This window comes from Siniperca chuatsi, linkage group LG20 (assembly GCF_020085105.1).
Source record: "Siniperca chuatsi isolate FFG_IHB_CAS linkage group LG20, ASM2008510v1, whole genome shotgun sequence".
Classification (NCBI taxonomy): domain Eukaryota; kingdom Metazoa; phylum Chordata; class Actinopteri; order Centrarchiformes; family Sinipercidae; genus Siniperca; species Siniperca chuatsi.
The window spans coordinates 2,615,474-2,634,735 of NC_058061.1; the positions used below are offsets into that span (position 1 = coordinate 2,615,474).

The 19,262-nt window shown below is 41.4% G+C and overlaps 1 protein-coding gene across 2 annotated transcripts in view; it reads right to left on the reverse strand.

Moving 5' to 3' along the window:
• waplb (WAPL cohesin release factor b) overlaps positions 1–19,262 on the reverse strand; it is a 32,864-nt gene that overhangs the window by 10,060 nt on the left and 3,542 nt on the right. For both annotated transcript variants that reach the window (XM_044178502.1, XM_044178503.1), the window contains exons 3-13: positions 15,137–15,866; positions 13,515–13,894; positions 12,645–12,769; positions 6,352–6,447; positions 5,830–6,003; positions 5,154–5,290; positions 4,895–5,006; positions 4,145–4,402; positions 3,469–3,580; positions 3,275–3,372; positions 2,273–2,349 (exon numbers count right to left, since the gene is read on the reverse strand). In XM_044178502.1, the coding sequence (XP_044034437.1) occupies positions 2,273–2,349; positions 3,275–3,372; positions 3,469–3,580; positions 4,145–4,402; positions 4,895–5,006; positions 5,154–5,290; positions 5,830–6,003; positions 6,352–6,447; positions 12,645–12,769; positions 13,515–13,894; positions 15,137–15,866 (2,299 nt within the window). The remainder of the gene's footprint in view (positions 1–2,272; positions 2,350–3,274; positions 3,373–3,468; positions 3,581–4,144; positions 4,403–4,894; positions 5,007–5,153; positions 5,291–5,829; positions 6,004–6,351; positions 6,448–12,644; positions 12,770–13,514; positions 13,895–15,136; positions 15,867–19,262) is intronic.

Sequence of the window (19,262 nt, forward strand, 5' to 3'; positions counted from 1 at the left end):
ACACACACACACACACACACACACACACACACACACACAGAGGTTGGCTGCAGCAGCAGAAGGGGTGAAGCAGGTCAGCCGCCTGATGTAAATAACTAGATTAAATCTAATGACAGCGGCGACTGAACAACGAGCAGAAACCAGAGTCTGAACACCAGGACAGAGTGAGGGGAAGGAAATAAAAAGGAAGAAAAAAAAAGAAAAGGGAAAGGGAAAAGAGGGGTGTCAGTATCAAATTAAACGTGGCCTATGGAGGCCAACAGTAAGACAGGATGTGACAAAGTGAGAGTTAAGGAAGGATGGATAAGAAAACTACAGGAGAGAAAATTGTGTTAAAATATGGGGTATAATTAGCTTTTTAAGGACAGAGAGTCAATGAAGCAACAATACCCCCCCACCCCCCCACCCCCACCTTTCTTCATGTTCAAGTTCATGGGCTAAATTCACTGTGCAGGAATAATGGACAAAACTATGAAAATAAGGCCAGAGTTGCAATAAACCTGAAGTTGAAAAAGGTTGGTTCCTGCTCAGACACAGATGAAGATAGTCTATAAGCAATAGGACTTTTGCATGTCTGTGTGTGTGTGTGTGTGTGTGTGTGTGTGTGTGTGTTGCCTAAAAGGCTGGTTTGGTAGATAATTGAATTAGTCCTGCAGACAGCTGAAACACTCAGAGAGGCAGAGGGGGTGAGTTTGGGTTGAAACAATAAGGGAAGCGTGTACAGTAACAACGAGGAGAAAACGGAAGAGAGAAAGGCAGAGAGAGAAGGGAAGTCAGATGAAAGAGGAGGAGGAGAGAGGAGGAAAAGAAAAACATAAGAAAAAGGAGGAAAGAAGAGTAAATGATAGAAGAAGAAGACCTGTAGTCAATTCAAGCAAAGGTTACATGAATACACAGCCTCAGTGTGTGTGTGTGTGTGTGTGTGTGTGTGTGTGTGTGTGTGTGTGTGTGTGTGTGGTTTAGGTGGCAGTGCTCGCTCGCTCTCTCGCTCACCCTGTGGTTTTGGGGGTTAATCGAGTTACCAGAGAAGACAGCTGAATGCTCAGACTGAGGCCTGTGTCACCCACTGAAACAGCAGCTCTTTGTTGACCCATTTAGCCTTCATCCTCATCTTCACCCCCCACCCTCTCTGCAGACCTTCTGTAGGGGGCGACGGACCGGTCACACAGAGGGTGAAGGAGGAGGAGTGAGAAGGTAATTCAGCACTGCGTCCTTCGACTGATACTGTATGTTTGAGGCCGATATTGATATTTGAGATATTTAGATTTTTTTAAAACATACAGCACCCCTAACCCCATGTAACTAAATTACATTATTACAGAACTGTGAGCAAGGCATGTACTGAGTGTATGGTTATTCTAATAATTGTTAATTACTACTTATTGATCTTGACAAAACAAGCTGTTAAATAGGAGTAACTGCCTGCACAGTCTCTCCAGCCATCCACACCACAGCGATAGACAGAATAATGAAACAAATTAACAAATAGGTTTGTGCCTGAAACACTTGAGGCAAAGACGCAAAAAAAAAAAGAGAACGAGCAAGGTCAGGTCATTTCCACAGCGGACTACACTCTCTCTCTCTCTCTCTCTCTCTGCCATTGGTGGGGAAAGAGGTCAGAGGGGAAAGGTCAGCGCTATGATTGACAGGATGTCAAGACCAGGAAATTGAACAACAAAACCCTGATAATGATATGCATAATAACCATCAGGCGTACCGAGTCAGACTGACACACACACACACACACACTACACAGATTTATATAGACGCAGTCTATACAGTACAGTTGTACAGCTGAGTCAATCTGGGTTTCAAGAAAAATCAATATTTTTAACATTTTAATCTGCTGTCACTGTTCAGCATCTTTATACTTTTCTATACTTTACTATAATTTTCATAATAAATAATCATTCACATACACAAGTATTCAGTATGTCCTCAAGAGTAAACAAATAAATAAAAATAAGACCTTTTGACCATCATAGGGTACGGAAATTCTCCAGTGAAAAGACATGAGAAGACCATGAAGGCGAAGAAGAAAATCTGATAAAATTAGTTCTGTTATTATAAATTCACCGTTACAACTTACAAAGATTACCCGCAGGTTGTGTTGATCAGATCTGGCAATATAAAAATCAATCACACTGAATCCAATCAGAGCGAAGCTGACAGTTTCATATTCAACGCTCAGACAGGCAGTGACATGGCTGAGAGACATTAGTGACACCTTTGGGGTCAGAGGTCGAGACTGCGTATTTGTGCGTTTGCTCACTTTGCAGAGGAGATGATGAGTGATGAGTCTTTGTAGGCGATCAAGTAGCTCTGGTTCTCTGGGTTGTGGACTGTCACCTGTACGTACACAAACAAAGGCAATTACTTTTCCCCTGAAGGCAGTTCTTGTTCCACTAATGATTTCTAGGAAGATCGCACTAATTTTACTTGTGACACACACACACACACACCGCTTTTGTGTTTGAAACCTAAGATTATGAACAAGAAATATACATTTATATTTCATTTTGGGAAATATGTAACAACTTCAGGCGCCCTCCAGAGTCCAGCATGTTAAGTTTTTTTATCGTGGTGGTTGTTGCAGAAGATTTGGGTCCAAATTTTGAGCGGTTTGTGTTGTTAGTGGCAGTGGATCCTTATGGGGCCAGAAAATTGTACCTGACCTCAAATAAACCTGTGAATGTTAAACCTGAACCCAAACCTGACATGAACCTCTCCATTTGAAATTTAAAAAATGACAGTCCTGTACCCAAATAGATCAAACAGTACCCAACTGGATCTGAACTGTCCCAAAGGAAAACTTTCCAAAACTTTTACAATGGTTTTCGCACTGCCAACTGTGATTCCTTCTTTGTGTCTAAACGTTTGGCTTCTGGGTCAGAGGCCACAGAGATTATAATGGCCTCAGGACCAACAAACAGAAGTAGGCAGATGTCTAATCCATAGTGTTCAACTAAACCGCAAAAGTGTGAACAGGTTATGGGAGAAATTTCGCTAAACTATTTGACTTTATATCAGTGGTTTTTGTTGTCAAATAAACATTTTTTTTGGCTTGACTGCGGATTTAAAAGTGAAACAATTTGTTCTTGGATCTTGTTGGTTCCAATCACATCTTACTCTTTCAGTTATTCAGACTTGAAAAGATATAATTGAGCCTGACAGTACTTCATACTCCCAAGCGTGGACCTACACACAACCCTGGTCTGGCCTGGTCTTATTTTCAGGTTTTCCCAAACCTCCCTATAGTCTGCGTCGCACTTACACTCTCCAACACCCGTAAACACCTCTCAGCTCCCCACAGAGACGACACCAGCTTCTCCTTATCATCTTCCTGGTTTAAGTTATTAACACACTCCTTCACTGTGGAGGGAGAAATAAAAACAGGGAGATAGAATCAGAAACCGGATGAGTCATCATCATTTTGAGTCAATACAAATTCTTTATAATATCTTTAACCTTTATCTACTATGTGGTCCAGTCCTCCCAGTAGCCGTAGTTCCTCTTTGAACCAGTCTCCCGCTCGCTTTGAAGTCAGAGACAGTAACGTCTCCATGGCTAAATGACCCGTCTACAGAGAGAGAAGAGGGACAAAAGGAGTCAGCTTAAATCCAAACTGTGTGACGTATCAGTTCACACTATTAAACAGGTTACATCTCAGTCTGTGATGTTCTACACATTCCAGTTATTTTGTGATAATACCGCTGCAGTGCATTCTGGACTGTTTCCTCTGATGGATTTCAGACTGTGTGACTTTATAGACCTGCCATTTTATAGCAGCGTTTAACAGACACCTTCCCTCTTTGATTGTAAGAGACTGACACCAAAACCTGATATTTGCTAGAGAAGTTTTAGATCACAAAAGATATTCAGTTCCAGTGAAGCTGCTAGAAATATCTTGACATGTGGGAGGCTGTGAGTCACCCCGACTGAAGAGCTGCTAAAAGAATATCATTAGTCAGAGGTTTCAGTGGAGAGGTGTAACGGTCTAAATGCTGTTTCAAGGCTTTTCCACCTCAACAGTTCTGCAGGAAACACTGAGTACATGGAATTAATGTGATCCAGTGTTGATGGATGTTCACACAAAACTAAAAACCAGCAGTTTTCTAATAAAAGCAGGATCCTTTTCCAGTACCGTTATGTTCTGTAGGTCCAGGTGCTTGTTGTGCACCGTGTCGCAGAGCTTCCTGATCTTCTCCTTCATCTTGGCAATTTCTCTGGCGCTGAACTGAGTGGTGGAGTCTGCCACAGCCACACCCCCGCCCCCCTGGTCCTGGTCCAGGTCCAGCTCCAGCAGCCGGATCATCAGGTCCAGACATGACCGGTCCAGATCCATGTTCAACCGGTCTCTACTAAGGATGTACATCAGAGATGCCGTACACAGCGCCAGATTCTGCAGAGATGAGTGTGAGAATAAATTCATTACAATATAGTTTTTTTGTTTTTTTTTTACTTTTCTCAAAGCAAATTCAGTTCTGATATTTGTCTCAACGACTCCACTTTGATATAATTTTAGAAATGTCATGGCTATGTCGTTATGCAGATAATGCTGAATTTCTACAGCTTTGTAACATTTAAGGATAGAAATTCTAACAGTATGGCAGAAATCCACTCACGCTCACTTAAAATCCAGCAGATGACAGTTATAATTTTCCAGTTGTGTATATTTACTTTGTTAAACCACCAATACTGATGGCTTTTAAATGTTAACATGAACATATTGAGGCTTCTATTGTTGTCTAATGTTCAGTAAAGTATGACTAGCTAAATGACAGACTGCCATTATTGCTTTATATTTATTTTTCTCCAGTCATTACTGTAGCTTCTATCTGGAGGAGAGTGAACTGCAGGTGTATTTGATTCATCTGTACTGAGTGATCCTTACCGGGTGTTGTGGGGCGTCATTGAGTGTTTTAAAGACTTGAGCCACCTTCCCTCTGGCCCTAAGGTGCATCCTGAAGCTGGGCATGGCACACCGTGTAGCCAGGCTGATCACACTGGAGAAACAACACACATGATGTGTTATTTAATTCATTTCGAGAAGAAATTTAAGTAAGCTAAATGTAAAACAAAGTATGACCAGCCAGAAGTTGGTGGGAGGGTGCACTTCATTCTCTCCATGGGGCATCCCAGCGGGTTCTTACCTAAGGCAGCGTGTGTTGAGAGGTTGTCCAGTCTTCAGACCAGTAGCCAGATACTCAAAGTCATCAGTAAACTCCTGGTTCTCTCCAAACTCCACCACGTCATTGAAGTGCTTCACATGCTGGACGACTGTATACAGCTGGAAGACACAGGGGCAGGGATAAATTAGTGGAATATGTCCAAAAATACCTTCTTTAAAAAAAAACAAAAAAAAAAAACAACACAAAACAAACCAAAACAACATCTCCTATTATTTTGATAGTAATTTGTTGAGAGTGACGGGGAATGTGGGAGAAGGGATGACATGTAAACAAATGTCCTGTTGGATTTGAACCAGTGACGTTGCAATTACACAGTATGTGTAGCGCACCAGAACGACTTTTGACTTAAGCAAATTTTTGTGTAATTCTGTTTTAAGCAACAGGCAATGCTACACAGACATTGCAGGTTAAATGTGTGTATAAGTGTATTAAGTGGAATGAATAAAAATGCAATTAAACACTGCATTCAAAGCTAAATTTGAATCAATCTCCTCGTCCACTAATGTCCACCAGTGAAGTCCTCGGCACATCAAAGGATGGTGCCAACTGCCTCTTCAAGTGTTTACTTCAGATGAACAAACTGTATTTACACAGTAGTGGAGTCAGGTGGAGTAAGTGAAAAATGTCCAAGTAGTACCTCCTTGTGCTCTTTGCGGCATTTGAGTGCGGTGACAGCGTCCTGGTAGAGATCTGTGGGGAGGGTGACACACTTGGTGACCTTGGGAGGAGGGGGAGGAGCCTTAAAAACACTGTCGTCCTTCTGAGCATCGGAGGGCTCCTTACTGGATCCTCCTGCTGCGGAGACTGGCGCCTGGTGAGACAGAGGAGAGTTGATGTGAAATGGGTAAAAAAAAAAAAAAAAAAAAAAAAAAAAAAAACAAGCATAAAATGAACGCATTTCATGATATAAATAGGGCTGCACATGGAACCTAAATACATTTTTAGTAATGACCAAAATTGTCCGTAATACCCGAGTACTGAAAACTGTCAAGTTCTGAAAATTGTACTATCCCATAATTTGATCATGATGGATTTGAAGCTGTAAGTGGTTTATGATTCAATTGTGGAGAAAAGGACATGTAATTTTACTTTTGTAGCCATCTTTTAGTATTTTAGGCTGAGTCTTAAAGTGTGTGTATGTGTGCGTGTATGTACTTACAGGAGAGGTCTGTGATCGTGAGAAGAAAGATGGAGGGGGCTCCTCTTCACTCTCCAACGTCCAGTGTCTGGCGTTGTACACAGCTTTGGTGGGAGACTGTAACATGAACACAAAAGCCAGATATAACATCGCTGACACTGGACGCACAAAAAGTACAAATGTAGAGTTAAGACTGACAGAAACAACGCAATATGTTTTAAGTGGCCATGGGGAAAAAAAAGAAAAAACACTGGTAGGTCATTTAAGAGTTTAACATGAGGAAATCACCTTGTAGATTTTTGCTTTCTGCTATCAACGTCGTTATGATAATGAGCCATTAAAAGGGGCTGTGCATTTGGTGTAACACTATTTAACACCAGTGTGAATGGAAGACGTGTACAGGACGCAAACTTAGACACACTTTGAAAGATTAAAGGGATTTTGTCAGACAACCATAAGTGGGAAAGTTCTGTTCTGAACTCAGGGTCCCTCTCAGAGATAGAACCACGACAGTAGGAGCAGATGCTTTAATAAATAAATATTCAGTACGCCTACATATAACAATTATTTTCATTATCGATTAATTGTTTGGTCAATAAAGCCCAAGTTGACATATTCAAAGGGCTGTTTTTAATAGTCCAAAACCAAAAAAGATATTTAGTTAGTCAAATTGCATTTGAAAAGTTGGACCTTAAACCCTAAATTTTTCCTTAAAAGAAATTATGAATGCAGAAGGAAAAAGGAGGAGAAAGACAAGAGTGAAAGAGAAAGAGAAAGGGGTGAAAGAAGAAGGGAAAACAGCATAACTGGATGCACATTAAACTGGTGAGAGTCGGCCAGCACTGATCAAACAGCAGGATACACACACACACACACACACACACACACACACACACACGTAACAAACGCATACACCACCACCCTCATCCTGTCATCCTTGGCTCGTCTCCTGTCCTCTTTATATATTTTTGCCAAACCTGTGGTTGGTGGTTGCCGGGGTATTCATAATGAAAAACAAAAGAGGGAAGGGCAGGACAGAAAGAAAGAAAGAGAGGAGAGAGAGAATTGGCTGTGGAGCAGTGTACTGAGGGAGGCGTGGGGGGATTTTGCACCACAGGGTTAATAAGCTGAGACAAAAGAGGAGTTTGGAAATGAGCTTTGCTGCGCTGGAACATCAACACACCGAATTAAAGCCTCCTACAGTAATCTGAATGACACAGACGGACACCTACCCCACCCGCCCCGCCCACCTGCCGCTTGGCAGCATGGGAGAGATGAGAGTGAAGGAGGAAGGTGGGCGAGCATGGCCATGTTCCTGCTGTGGCCTAAAAAAAATAGATGTACTGTTTTGGCATTGCGGAGTGTGCATTAACAGCAAACTGCCTTCTCATTGGAGTCGACAGCACAAGCCTGGGAATGGGCAGTGAAATTACTTTAATCTGTAATTCTGTAATGTCTTCTGTGGCTCTGGTGGAGTTTTGTTAAGTCATAGCGATGTCATCAGGGTATTGTCAGCGTCAAAGACACATTTATAACAGGAAGCGTGTGTTACAAACTGGGGGTGTGGAGTTTGAAAAATGTGGGCATCATCAGTAACATGACAGCTTGTATGGGCCAATAATTGTTCTGTCATTATTGGGCAAGTCAACGCAACTGTAAAACCAGGCAGGTGCATAATTTCCCCCGGTTCTGCTGAAATTAGATCAGATCAGCTGGGTATCAAACCTCAATAACATCCATAACACATAGAACAACATTCAGAGTATCGAAAACTTTCAAATACCGAAAGCTGGCAGTGAATGCTGGGTCAGATTGGTACTCTTTATTTTTTCTTTGGTCAGGCAATTTCTGATTTCAAACTTTTTGTATTGTATTTAGGCATGACTGCTTGTGTTTAGACAACATTTAACATTTGAGAGGTTTGGCTTCTTTTGTTCATTTCAAAGAAAGGATTATGTAGAAAAACATGTTTATATTTCTCAAAGTCAGGTATAGTACTGTTTTCATACCAAAACTCAGGTATATCGGCACCGGTATTGAAAAAATAATAAAATAAACGATACCCAGCCCGAGTTAGATCTGCAAACATGATGGGCAGAATAACGGACAGAAAGGTACGTTTTCCTCGTTCCTTGTGGGATGACAAAAATAAACAGTAATGGTACATCAGTGAAGAGCAACACTGGAGCTCCAGAGAGGGTCTTTGTTATGGATTTAATAACTGCGCACCCCATAAAATCCTTTCCCAAATAAGCCCAACACCATCTCCTAAATATGGATGAGTCCATCTACGAGCCGTCATTATGGTAACATCTAATATCTCCCAGCATCCTCGGCAGGATAACCTAACAGCACTCCGGCTACACCGATGCCGCCAACACACCGTTTACTGTAATTGAGGCAGAGTTTTGACAACTCCTCCATAGGCCGGTCACTTCCAAGGGCTTTTATAATGAGCTCAACTCGGCTCTCACTCTCAATTATGTTAACTGAAGATGGAGTGAGAGAGCCAGAATGTGCAGTGTTAGAGAGAGAAAGAAAGTATATTAGAAAAAGGAGGGAGGGGTGCAAGGTAGAGAACATTATTCTGGGATGAAAAAAGTAAAGACGAAGCGGTCAAGAGGAAGTGATGGAGACAGAGAGGCGAGCACATTATTCAACTAAGAGGGAGGGGAAAGTTATTGTAAGAGTCGGGGCATGAAACTGGAGAACGGGAGAATGAGAGAGTACATTAAGTACATTATTATGCTCCTATGGGCGATGTGTCTGCTAATACTCTTACAGCTGGACTGCAATGGGCAGATGCAGAGGAAATTAACTTTACATTTGGCACTTCAAAAGTTCCCTGCAGGTGCTGAGAGAGAACTTCCCAAGTTATGTCTGCCTCCGCTAAGGCTTCTGATGACGCAACCAGACAGCATGAAACACAGATCGCATACAGGGGTGCTACTTAAGACTAAATGTTATATAAAACTGTTAAAAGGTTTTTTTCTGTTTGAGTGGTTGGCTGAGTGAAGTTATTGCATTTTAAAAAACAGCTTTCTGTGTTTATTCCAGGTTGGCTGAAAAAAGTGGATGTACTACTGACTTTCCGCCGATGAAAGGAGCACGCACAAGGCACGGAAAGCGGTTCACTGAAGGTGAGAACACGCAACAAACTGTCCTGATGTGGTCTGTCAGATTTCCTTACAGTTTCTGCTATCAGTTACATTAATGTACTCACTCGAGGCCGATGGTTTTAGTGCCGCAGCAGTCCCTGGCTGAATGTTACAGATATGCAGTATACAGACTTTTAAGTTTGTAAAAAATGGTATTTGATGAGTACTCTGAGGAGCTGAGGAATCGTTATCCGTATCGGGAAAGCAAAAAGGTTGGCTCATCATCAAATGTAGACCTTGTGGCAGATTACGGGCTAACAGGTATAAAATGAATAGACTGCTCTGCCTGAAACATGCTCCGGTCAAGAGTGTGAATTTCTGTCAATACTTTTTGGCCATCACTCCTCATACTGTATGACATGGTCGTGCTTCGGGCGATGGAGAAAATTGCTTGCGTTTCCCCTTGAATTCCTAACTATTTTCCAACAGTTTCTACATTTAGCTTAATTTTGTCCTATTTGTCTCTTTTCTGCACCAGGTCTTCCTCATCTGCACCCGCAACTCCAGCCAGAATCTCTTGAATATTTATGCAACAATGACGACTCAACTTCCTCGGTTTGGAATAAAACCACACAAAAGGACACATGCACATGTCGGATGGTGATTGGTTGCTACATGCGGTTAGTTGTGACTTGTGGTAGCACCTTTTGGTGCGTTAAAAAAGGAGCTCGCTTCAAACGACAGCCTGTCTGAAGGAATTAATTTACAAATTATACCAACGTGACTTACTTTTGGTTGGTTAGAGATTCATAAGGTTAGTTTTATAAAATCTTTGGTTATTAGTCCAGCCCTAAACGTTGTAGTTATTTGATTCTATAAAAACCCTCTAAACCAAAGAGCATTTAGTGGCAAAATGATTATTTTCTTTCCTACGCAATAATCTACTGGGCAAGAAAAAATATAATATGCAAACTAGACACTAGAGGCAGTGACTCGAGTGTCTAAATTACTATGTTCCAGCTAATCCTGATCCCCATCTACAAAACTAATTTAAATGAAGAAAATTAGTCTTGCTAATTACAGCAATAATCATGCATCACTTTTCCCAACAAAGTTAATAAATGCTGCAAACTAAAAAGAACACATTTAACAAGCAGCTGTGATAAAGAGAGGCCTTGCAGGGCTCGTTAAGACAAACGCAGCAAACTAAAGAAATGGCACTGAGATCTAATTAACAACACTCCTCCAGCATAACAAGTAAAATAAAATTAATCAGTTCAATCCAAGTTTTTCACTTGATGTAGGGCTTTAATTGCAGCGAGATTCATGCTAGAGTAAAATATGGCCTCAAGTAGGAAACGCAGGCAATTCATATAGAGTTTCTTAAGACTTGCATCTCTGCCGGTGTGGATTGATGGCAGTGATCGGTCTCTACTATAAAAAGGCACCGGGCTCTTATGAAATCAACAGAGACTGATATCCAGTCAGCCCCGTCTGAGAGCCGGGAGTGACAGGCCACTAGCACGCTGATAAATAAAAGAGAAGCAGTTCAGAGATGTTCAGAGACGACTCAATCCCTCCACTCATCCAGCCATGAATAAACCAGAGCCGACTCCTCAGCTTCTCCCCCCACCACACACACACACACACACACAGACACACACACACACAGTGCTGAGTCATACTGGGCGTAGGTGGACAGTCCCGTCCCCACAGGTACATGCAGATCTCTTTTTGAAATGTAACGAGGGAAGGTTTTACACTTGAGGGTTAAAATATTTCACATACATAGAATGACCCAGATGTGCCACTATACTAAGACTTTTAAAGATTTAAAATAACTCTTTAAAAGTCAAAAGTGAAATGCAGCTAATTTTGAGATTCATTATGTTTCAGGCAGATGCTGGTGAAAAGTTCTGCGTTTTTAAATCAAATTTAGCTGTAGCATTTGGTTCATTTCCATCTACTAAAACTAAACCCAGAGAATTTTACTGCATGTTTTAACTCACAAATGTGAGCTCTTCTGTAGAAGGGTAGTACAATTTAAAAACCTGTTAATCCTTATTAGTTATTGTCAAGAAATATACTAATGCATTTTGTTTTATGGAGGACACACCAGCAGAGTTGACCACTGCAAATGAAATCTGTTTAAGAGAGTCATAGTTACTCCCGCCGTTTACCCGCGCTTCATTGAATTTCTTCACTTTGACATTCAGAGCACTGGGCAGAAATCACATCGCGTCAACACCCCCCGTGGGCCTTCGCGATGCTTTGTTTTAATGGAGTCAGAGTGTTACTCTTACATCTGTAAATATATTTTTAAAAGTTGAAAATTGTACTATTGTACTACTATTATAGTACTACTACTTGTTTGTCTATTATGTATTTTTTGTAATCTATGAATATTAAGATATAAGAGGTGCATGTTTCAACATTTTAAATACAAACTTGTTTTTAGAAATTTTAGAATGTGTTTAATCCTGGAAAAATTGAGGAATACCATCTCAGGTTTCTATTGACAAACGGCATTCTGTCTTAACGGTATTCGATATTTCTTATTGTCAACAAAGCGCATGATAAGACCAAAACAAACAACGTGTTAGCCCGCCTGTCAATACTTTCTGACTGCCCTAAGCTGTCTGCGGCACTCACACCCAAGCCAACTGGTTTCCTACTGAAGATGAAAATCTTTAAAACAAGTCACGAAGTTGTTTTTTTCTTTTTAAAAAAGCTCAGTGATTTCGTTAAACAGCTGGCCATTGTATTTTTGGCAAACATTTCTCAGACAGGAGGAAACAGAGCATTTGTTGGAGACAATTTTCAGTGGTGGATTAATTTGGTGCTCTGGTGAGTATTAATGGCAGCAGGACGGTGTGTGTGGGACTGAGTCAGAATAAACTACAGTGTGTGTGTTCATGGTGATGAAGGAACGTGTCACCCAGCGCAACAGTGCGGCTCACTGATGTGTTGAGGAATGAGATCCATCAGGCTTTGGATACACACACAATAAATGTGACTAATTCATTGCTGGTTTGGGTCTTTTCATGGGATTCATTGACAATAAGAAAAAAAATAAAAAATACCATCATCCTTATCCTTTATTTTATGTGGTAAAATTTGACAATATTCCGCAGAATAAGGACAATCTAACAAGTGACATTTCATAGTGCTTTTAAAAACACATTTCCAGACTCTGAACATGGTGTTGTGTCTGACCTTCTTTTGTGCGCTGAAGATCCTCCGGAAGGAGTCTGGGTTCTTCTCAGCCGGTTTGCCCAGAGGGGGCCTCCTGGGAGCCCTGGCCAACACTTTGAGGCCGTCCTCTGAGAAGTCCAGGACGTCTTTAAACAAAACATCACGGTCAGTCCGGATGAATCTATGTCTTTACTACGCTGAGATTATTGGGTTTCATTTGGGATGTTCTGTGTGGACGCTACGGGCGTGCATATAGAGTAGTTGCCTCTCTTTCCCAAACTGATATCGCATTCATTTACACTTTTCAATGACCGTATCCTGCGTTGTGTCCTTCCCCAGCATTCGGTTTTAACAGGTCATACATCATATCAAGGAAGTGATGTACTTAAAAAAATATAAACCCTATGATTAGCTGTTAGAAATGGAAATTATTAGAAATAACAGCTGTTCTGTCTTTATCAAGTTCTGCTGTTTGTTTTTAGTTGGGGTTTTTTTTTTCCAGTTTATCTCCTGTGGCCTTGTTCAGACGACATAAACACCACAATCTGACATTTCACACAGTGATAGGCTGCTGAGGACGAAGAAGGAGACACGGTTTGTTAGTGTTGTTAGGGCATCGTGCTCTGTTGTGTGTGTGTGTGTGTGGGAGGATGGGTTCATAACGTATGCTGGTATGGGGGTAAAAAGTACGGTATGTTAGTGATGATGTGGGCGCTCTGTTTGTATCAATATTACACAAAGCAAATGACCTTTAGTGTTCTCTAGAATCAGAAATGCAGCATAGTTATACTAGTAGCCCGGTTACACAAACAAATCTCCCTGTTCTTAAGTTACATTATCCAGCAATGCACAAAGATTGTCCATTGAAAGCGAGAGTGTGTGTGTTTTAACCTGCTCGTATCCTGCTTTCCTGCCTCTCAGAGTTTTTCTTGTTCTCCTTGGCCGTCGGTCTCGGTTGGCTCACCGGACTCTCCAGCCTCTCGAAGGGATCCGGCGGGTCGTCGGCCGGTGTTTCTTCCACAGTAACCAGCGGGGTTCCCTTGTTGACGGCAGCCTTCTTGGCCCTCCTCCTCTCTTTAGAACCGTCGTCGTCGGCATCGTCTGCGCCATCGCTGTCGCTCATGTCATCAAAGCCGAAGTATTTGATCTTGTAACTGGATCCGCCATCTGTGTTGTCTGTGTTGTTGTCCTCTTGATGAGTTTCTGTATCGTCGAAACCAAACAGGTGCAGCTTACTGTCCTTCTTTGACTTGGTCTGGGTCTGCCTCAACCTGAGGCGAGGACAGGTACACATTAGGAAAAACATGGTTTACATCCTGCAGTCAAACCTTTATGAATTTAAAAAATTAATAAGAATCCATTTTTTAAAATGATGCACTCTGGAGGCATCCTGCAGTGAGCCTTTACACTTGTCGAGTGCATTTCCTAGTTTCCAACTTCAGGCTTCAGTAAGATGTGTGAAAGAGCAACCTCCCAAATTTAAATTAATACTTTCACGAGACTCTTCCTTGTTGAGGAAACTAATCTGTTAATTTCCACCCAGGTAATAAAAGCCAATTTAATTAAAATTTTGTTTCTTGCAGCATTTCAAAAATACAGAAGAAATCCTGTGGCAGTAAGCGATAGTCTCACTTTGATGTGTGACTTTGGCAGTTTCAACCAAATAAAATTACTGTGCATTTATTGTCCTTGGCAAAAAAAGGGGATTAAAGCATAACAGCCAGATATATTATAGTGAACACGCACGGAGGTTTGAAAGCTGAAATGAGCCAAAATGAAACACCGCTTTAACCTGGAACATGCTGAGAGATGAAAATGTGTAAAAGATGTAAAATGCGTGAAATGGAAAGCTTTCACAGAATGATAAACTGCCCCTGTGTCTGTGAGCAGGCACACACCTTTATACAAAACCTGTTCAAGACATTTGCTTTACTGATTTATCCTTTTCATCTAGTTTCTCAGTGAAACCATTCAAGAAGTATTCGGAGAGAAGTTCTGAAATCAGACAGCAAGGAACCTTAAAAGTCTTTTGCTTTCTTGAAATAGCTGGGTGCCATCATTTGGACTCCTTTGCCCAGAGAGGGATTAAATCTGGTTTAATCTACAAAAGACTCCACAATGAAACGTGAAAGAGTCCCACACAGTGTCCCACTTGTTGCTGGTTAATTTAGATGTTTTCTCAACCTTTAACGGTTGATTTAGTAGCTGTACTGGAGGTTTCAATCATGTTACATGATCTTCAGAATAGACTATTTTCTCAGGTGCTGTTTCCAAATCCATGAATGAACTCTGAACCTCAACCTTCTTCAGCTATAGCCTATTGCTACAGCTGATGAGGGTCGTTTAGCAAGACAGCGTGCACGAGTTTTTCCACTTTGTATGATTTATGCTGCCCTCCGATGGACGTGTCACACATTCAGAAGTGCAGAGATAGTTTTAAAGTTATTTGACGAAAACAAAACAAACAAAGCATTTCAGAAAAGGCCCAGCCCTGCCACCTTGTGTTGTTCTACCTGGTGATTTGTAGTTCCGTCTTCTTCCGCTGCCATCCCGCATCTCCCAGCTCTGTCGTACTACCAGACCCGGCACTGCTGCTACCACTAGAAGGTGCTGCATCAGTGCTAAACTCCTCCACACCTCGGCCCTGGATGGTGACGTTGCACATCGACATGGAAGAGGGGTGCAGCACTGTGTAGTCCCTCGTCCTGCCCCGACCCCCTCCACCTGTCGTCTTATTACTGCCGTCAAGATCTGTGCCAGAAACAGTGCTGGCAAAGCCGCTGGAGTCCAAGGCTTTGCCAGAGCCCTGTTTGTTAGGCCTCCTGTATGTCCGACAGTTAGAGTTTCTTATAAGTGATGAGGAGGAGGAGGAGGACGTCTGGGAGAAGCCCGACGTCTCGACAAGGAAGTCCGAGTCGACCCCGAGGTCCTCGCTGACGCTGGGGCTTTGGAGCTGTGGAGGAGAGGGGGGCTTCTCATGCTGGGTCTGCCCCAGGTCACAGCTGCCCACAGTGACGCCCGCTGTAGCCCAAGAGAGCGTGGGGGCAGAGTTGCAGGGTTCTTGGCTGGGCGAGGGCGGACGGAGACCCATGATGGCATCCCAGGAGTCGTAATTGGACTCTGCCTTGGACCCTGTCTTGAGGGTGGTGGTCTGGGCCAGGGGCTTCTTATCACTCTCAGAAGCGTTTTGGTACCACAAGTAGCTGTGCAGGTTCTCTGACAAGGAACTCTGCTGGGGCTTTCCTGTGGAAAAAAGCAAACCACACTCAGTACTGTCGGACATCATGGTGGTATCAAGTGTTTGCGTTAATTTAGTAATAGGTTTAAGTAAACTTTACACTTTTTAAGACCTCAGTTCTACTAAATTAGTATGAAATATAAATCCAGGTTAAAAAATTTAAATAAACATTACAGTCAAAGCAACTGTGTACAGCTCATTTATCAGAGAATTACAGGTTCGATGATTGAAAAAACGCCACCAAAACAACTGGCCTCTAAACTACAGCAATAAGATTACAGACAATAATAGACTATATCCAATTTATAGTATGTACAGGTATTTTAATATCCACTAGGAGTGCAACTAATGATTATTTTCATTATCTGTTAATCTGTATATTCTTTTTTTATTAATTGATTGTTTGGTCTACAAAAGAAAATTGTTAAAAATGCCCATCATAAGTTTCCAGAACCCAAGTTGACGTCTGAAAAAGTCTTGTTTTGTCCGACCCACAATCCAAAACCAAAAGATATTCAATTAACAATGATATAAAACAAAACAAAAAAGCAGCAAATCCTCATATTTGAGAAGCTGGAACGAGAGAACGTTGGGTCGCCTAACGTCAACAATCAGTGGTGCTCCGATACTGTATTCTCTGAACCTGACTTACTGTGATAGTAATTGATCAGAACAAAAGGATAGACAATTTAGTAATTAAGAGGGAAAAGGGCATTAGGTTAACATGCAGAATTATCCTGAGTGCTGTTAAATTTGGTGCAAACTTATTTAATTATTTCACAATGTGTTTGCAGCAGGCAAGGCAGCTTTATTTTTATACCACATTTCAAAACACAAAGTGCTTTACCTCCAGGGCAGCAAATATCTGTGCAACTGGCACACGTTTTAATTTTTAAGCCATCCAAATGTATTCATACTAAATAGTGGCGAGTTGCAAACCTACAGATTATTATCTGATACCACAATGAAACAACACTGTGCCCACAATTTGGCTTTTGACTAACTTCACAGGCTGCTCAGTAGAACGATGGTGTACATAATGATTGCACCATTTCAAAAGTACCTTTACACACTGAAAACAGGTCACACACACACACACACACACACACACACACACGCAAACACAGCTGGAAATGTTTCTGAGCTTCACTTCAAATGCTCATTTGCCAGTTGGTGGATTTTCTTCAAGAAAATCAAAAGGGTCTGGACCCACTTGCTATGACAACACGCACAATCTGGATATTAGCAGCCCGTGGCTATTTCTGCCTTCACAGATAATTTAACGGGTGACAATACTGGACTCGTTACTCTGAGCAAAACACAGGAAATTGCTTCACAGTGTAACATCAAAGAATATCTGTATCTGCTCTGTAAAAGAGCTGTGGTTTTTTGGAAGGCTGTGGTGCTGGAGCATAAGCGTAGCAAAACTAGAAACCATTTCGTTACTTCACTCTCTTCAGACCTTATCTGACGAACTGCAAATAAAGACTCACAAACCATAAAACATTTAGAGAATGAGTCAAGGCATTTTCCCCGTTTTGTCAACTGCTCCAGAGCATCGGTAACAGTCTTGGTCCTTAAAAGAAAGGGGGATTGGCCTTAGGCAAATGCTCTGACCATTATAGGTAAATGCATACAGTCGACCACTCAAGAACAGCAATCAGCTGGGAAGGGAAATACGAGACCTGTAAATCCCTTGCGATGATCCCAAAGCACTCAACATTCGTCTGTCTCTACTCAGAGTTTTATTATCTTGTTTCAGGTTTTGGGTCCACCTGAGCTTTTACAAAATTAGCTCTGTTAAAAATTTAGCAAGTCTAGGATGGCAAAGCCCAACAACTACAAACCTCTAGGCGAAAGAGGTTACAAGTGGGCTTCTGAAGTATTCTGTTATTGTGCATTTGCACGTGTAAATATCACGTCCTGATTACAGAAAAATCAGATATGCTCTTATTTTGATTTGAGAAACCAAAATGCCTGGGTTTGTATTTTAAATAATGTGCTACGTTAACACTATTGCAAAATGTGCCGGTGATTAATAGACTTTCAGTTCTTCTTCAGCTCATAACGTCAAGGCCTGTCTGCTAGAAAATTAGCTGCACTTGAGATTCATTCAAGTGACAGAATGATCATAAAATGGTGATCCAAAGCTTTTAGAAAATCCAATCCAGCCTTATTATATTCAAATAATTCAATATTTAAACCCAATTCTGATGTGAATTACTTCAACCGTCACTTAAAATGGGCAGACAGAAATAACGGAGTCTGGAGGGGTGACACCTTAGGAACCTACCAAGACGACCGTTTGGGTGCCTGGCTTTGGATAAGGTGAGGGTGTGTCCCAGCTCGAGTGTGTGAGTACAGGGGTGAACACCCACCAAGCACCAAATACTTGTACAGTTGGTCAGGTTGATAAAATCAGTAAGACTCACCCAACTCACTGATCATAGCATCAACATACATACAACAAACTTTGCTAACCGCTGTACTCTCACCAGACAACTACCGTGTTTCTTGGCTGCAGCTGACAGTGTTTTTAATAATCTGTTACTCAGTCCCTCCTTTTTAAATTTGATTAATCATTTAAATAGCAAAAGTTTTGACAAATGGCCACTACAAATGACCTGAGCCCAAAGTCTTGTCCTTAACACTGCCACATGCTTCAAATAAACTGTTTTAGTGATCATGCAACAGTCCCAAAATGACTGGGTGTAGTGTCTCAGAAAGTTGAATCTGATAAACTGAATTGGAAATCGGGTGTGCCACCACAGTTTGAACTTAAATTACATTTTTTTTTAAAACACAGTACAATCAAGCTGCACATTCAGCCTAAACAAGGTTTGAGTCGTAAAAGCTATTTATATTTGTTTTACAGCTGAATTTCTCTGCATTTAAAAAATAAAATAAATAAAACCCTATAGCCTGCATCACCGAAACATTGGTCTAAATACAGTAGGAGACCATTTAACAAAGGTTGTGGACAGGAATTGGACAGCCTCTCTTCATACTCATCAGAAATAAAATACTGAATTTCAAAAGCACTTCTAAACCAGCAGCACGTAAGAGCCGTTGTCCTCCTGAGAAATGTCACTAAAATCGAGGAAAAGCGTCGTTTTCACCCAGTGTGGCTATGCTCACATGGCTCCCTGACGCATGGCAACATATCATCAACTACGACTGCTGGCTTCTGTTTATTTTGTGTTACTGTATGTTTCTCTCTCACTCACAACACTGTATCAGGAAATGGTTAGTGTTTTAAAAGGAGGACAATGAGGTGGTTTTGACAGCTGGCTTACAAGCAGCAAACCATTATCCATTTATGCAGAACACGGTATACAAAATCAGTTTGATCAAATTAACTTATTAACTAACTCTTCATGTACAATTTTAGAATCTGAACA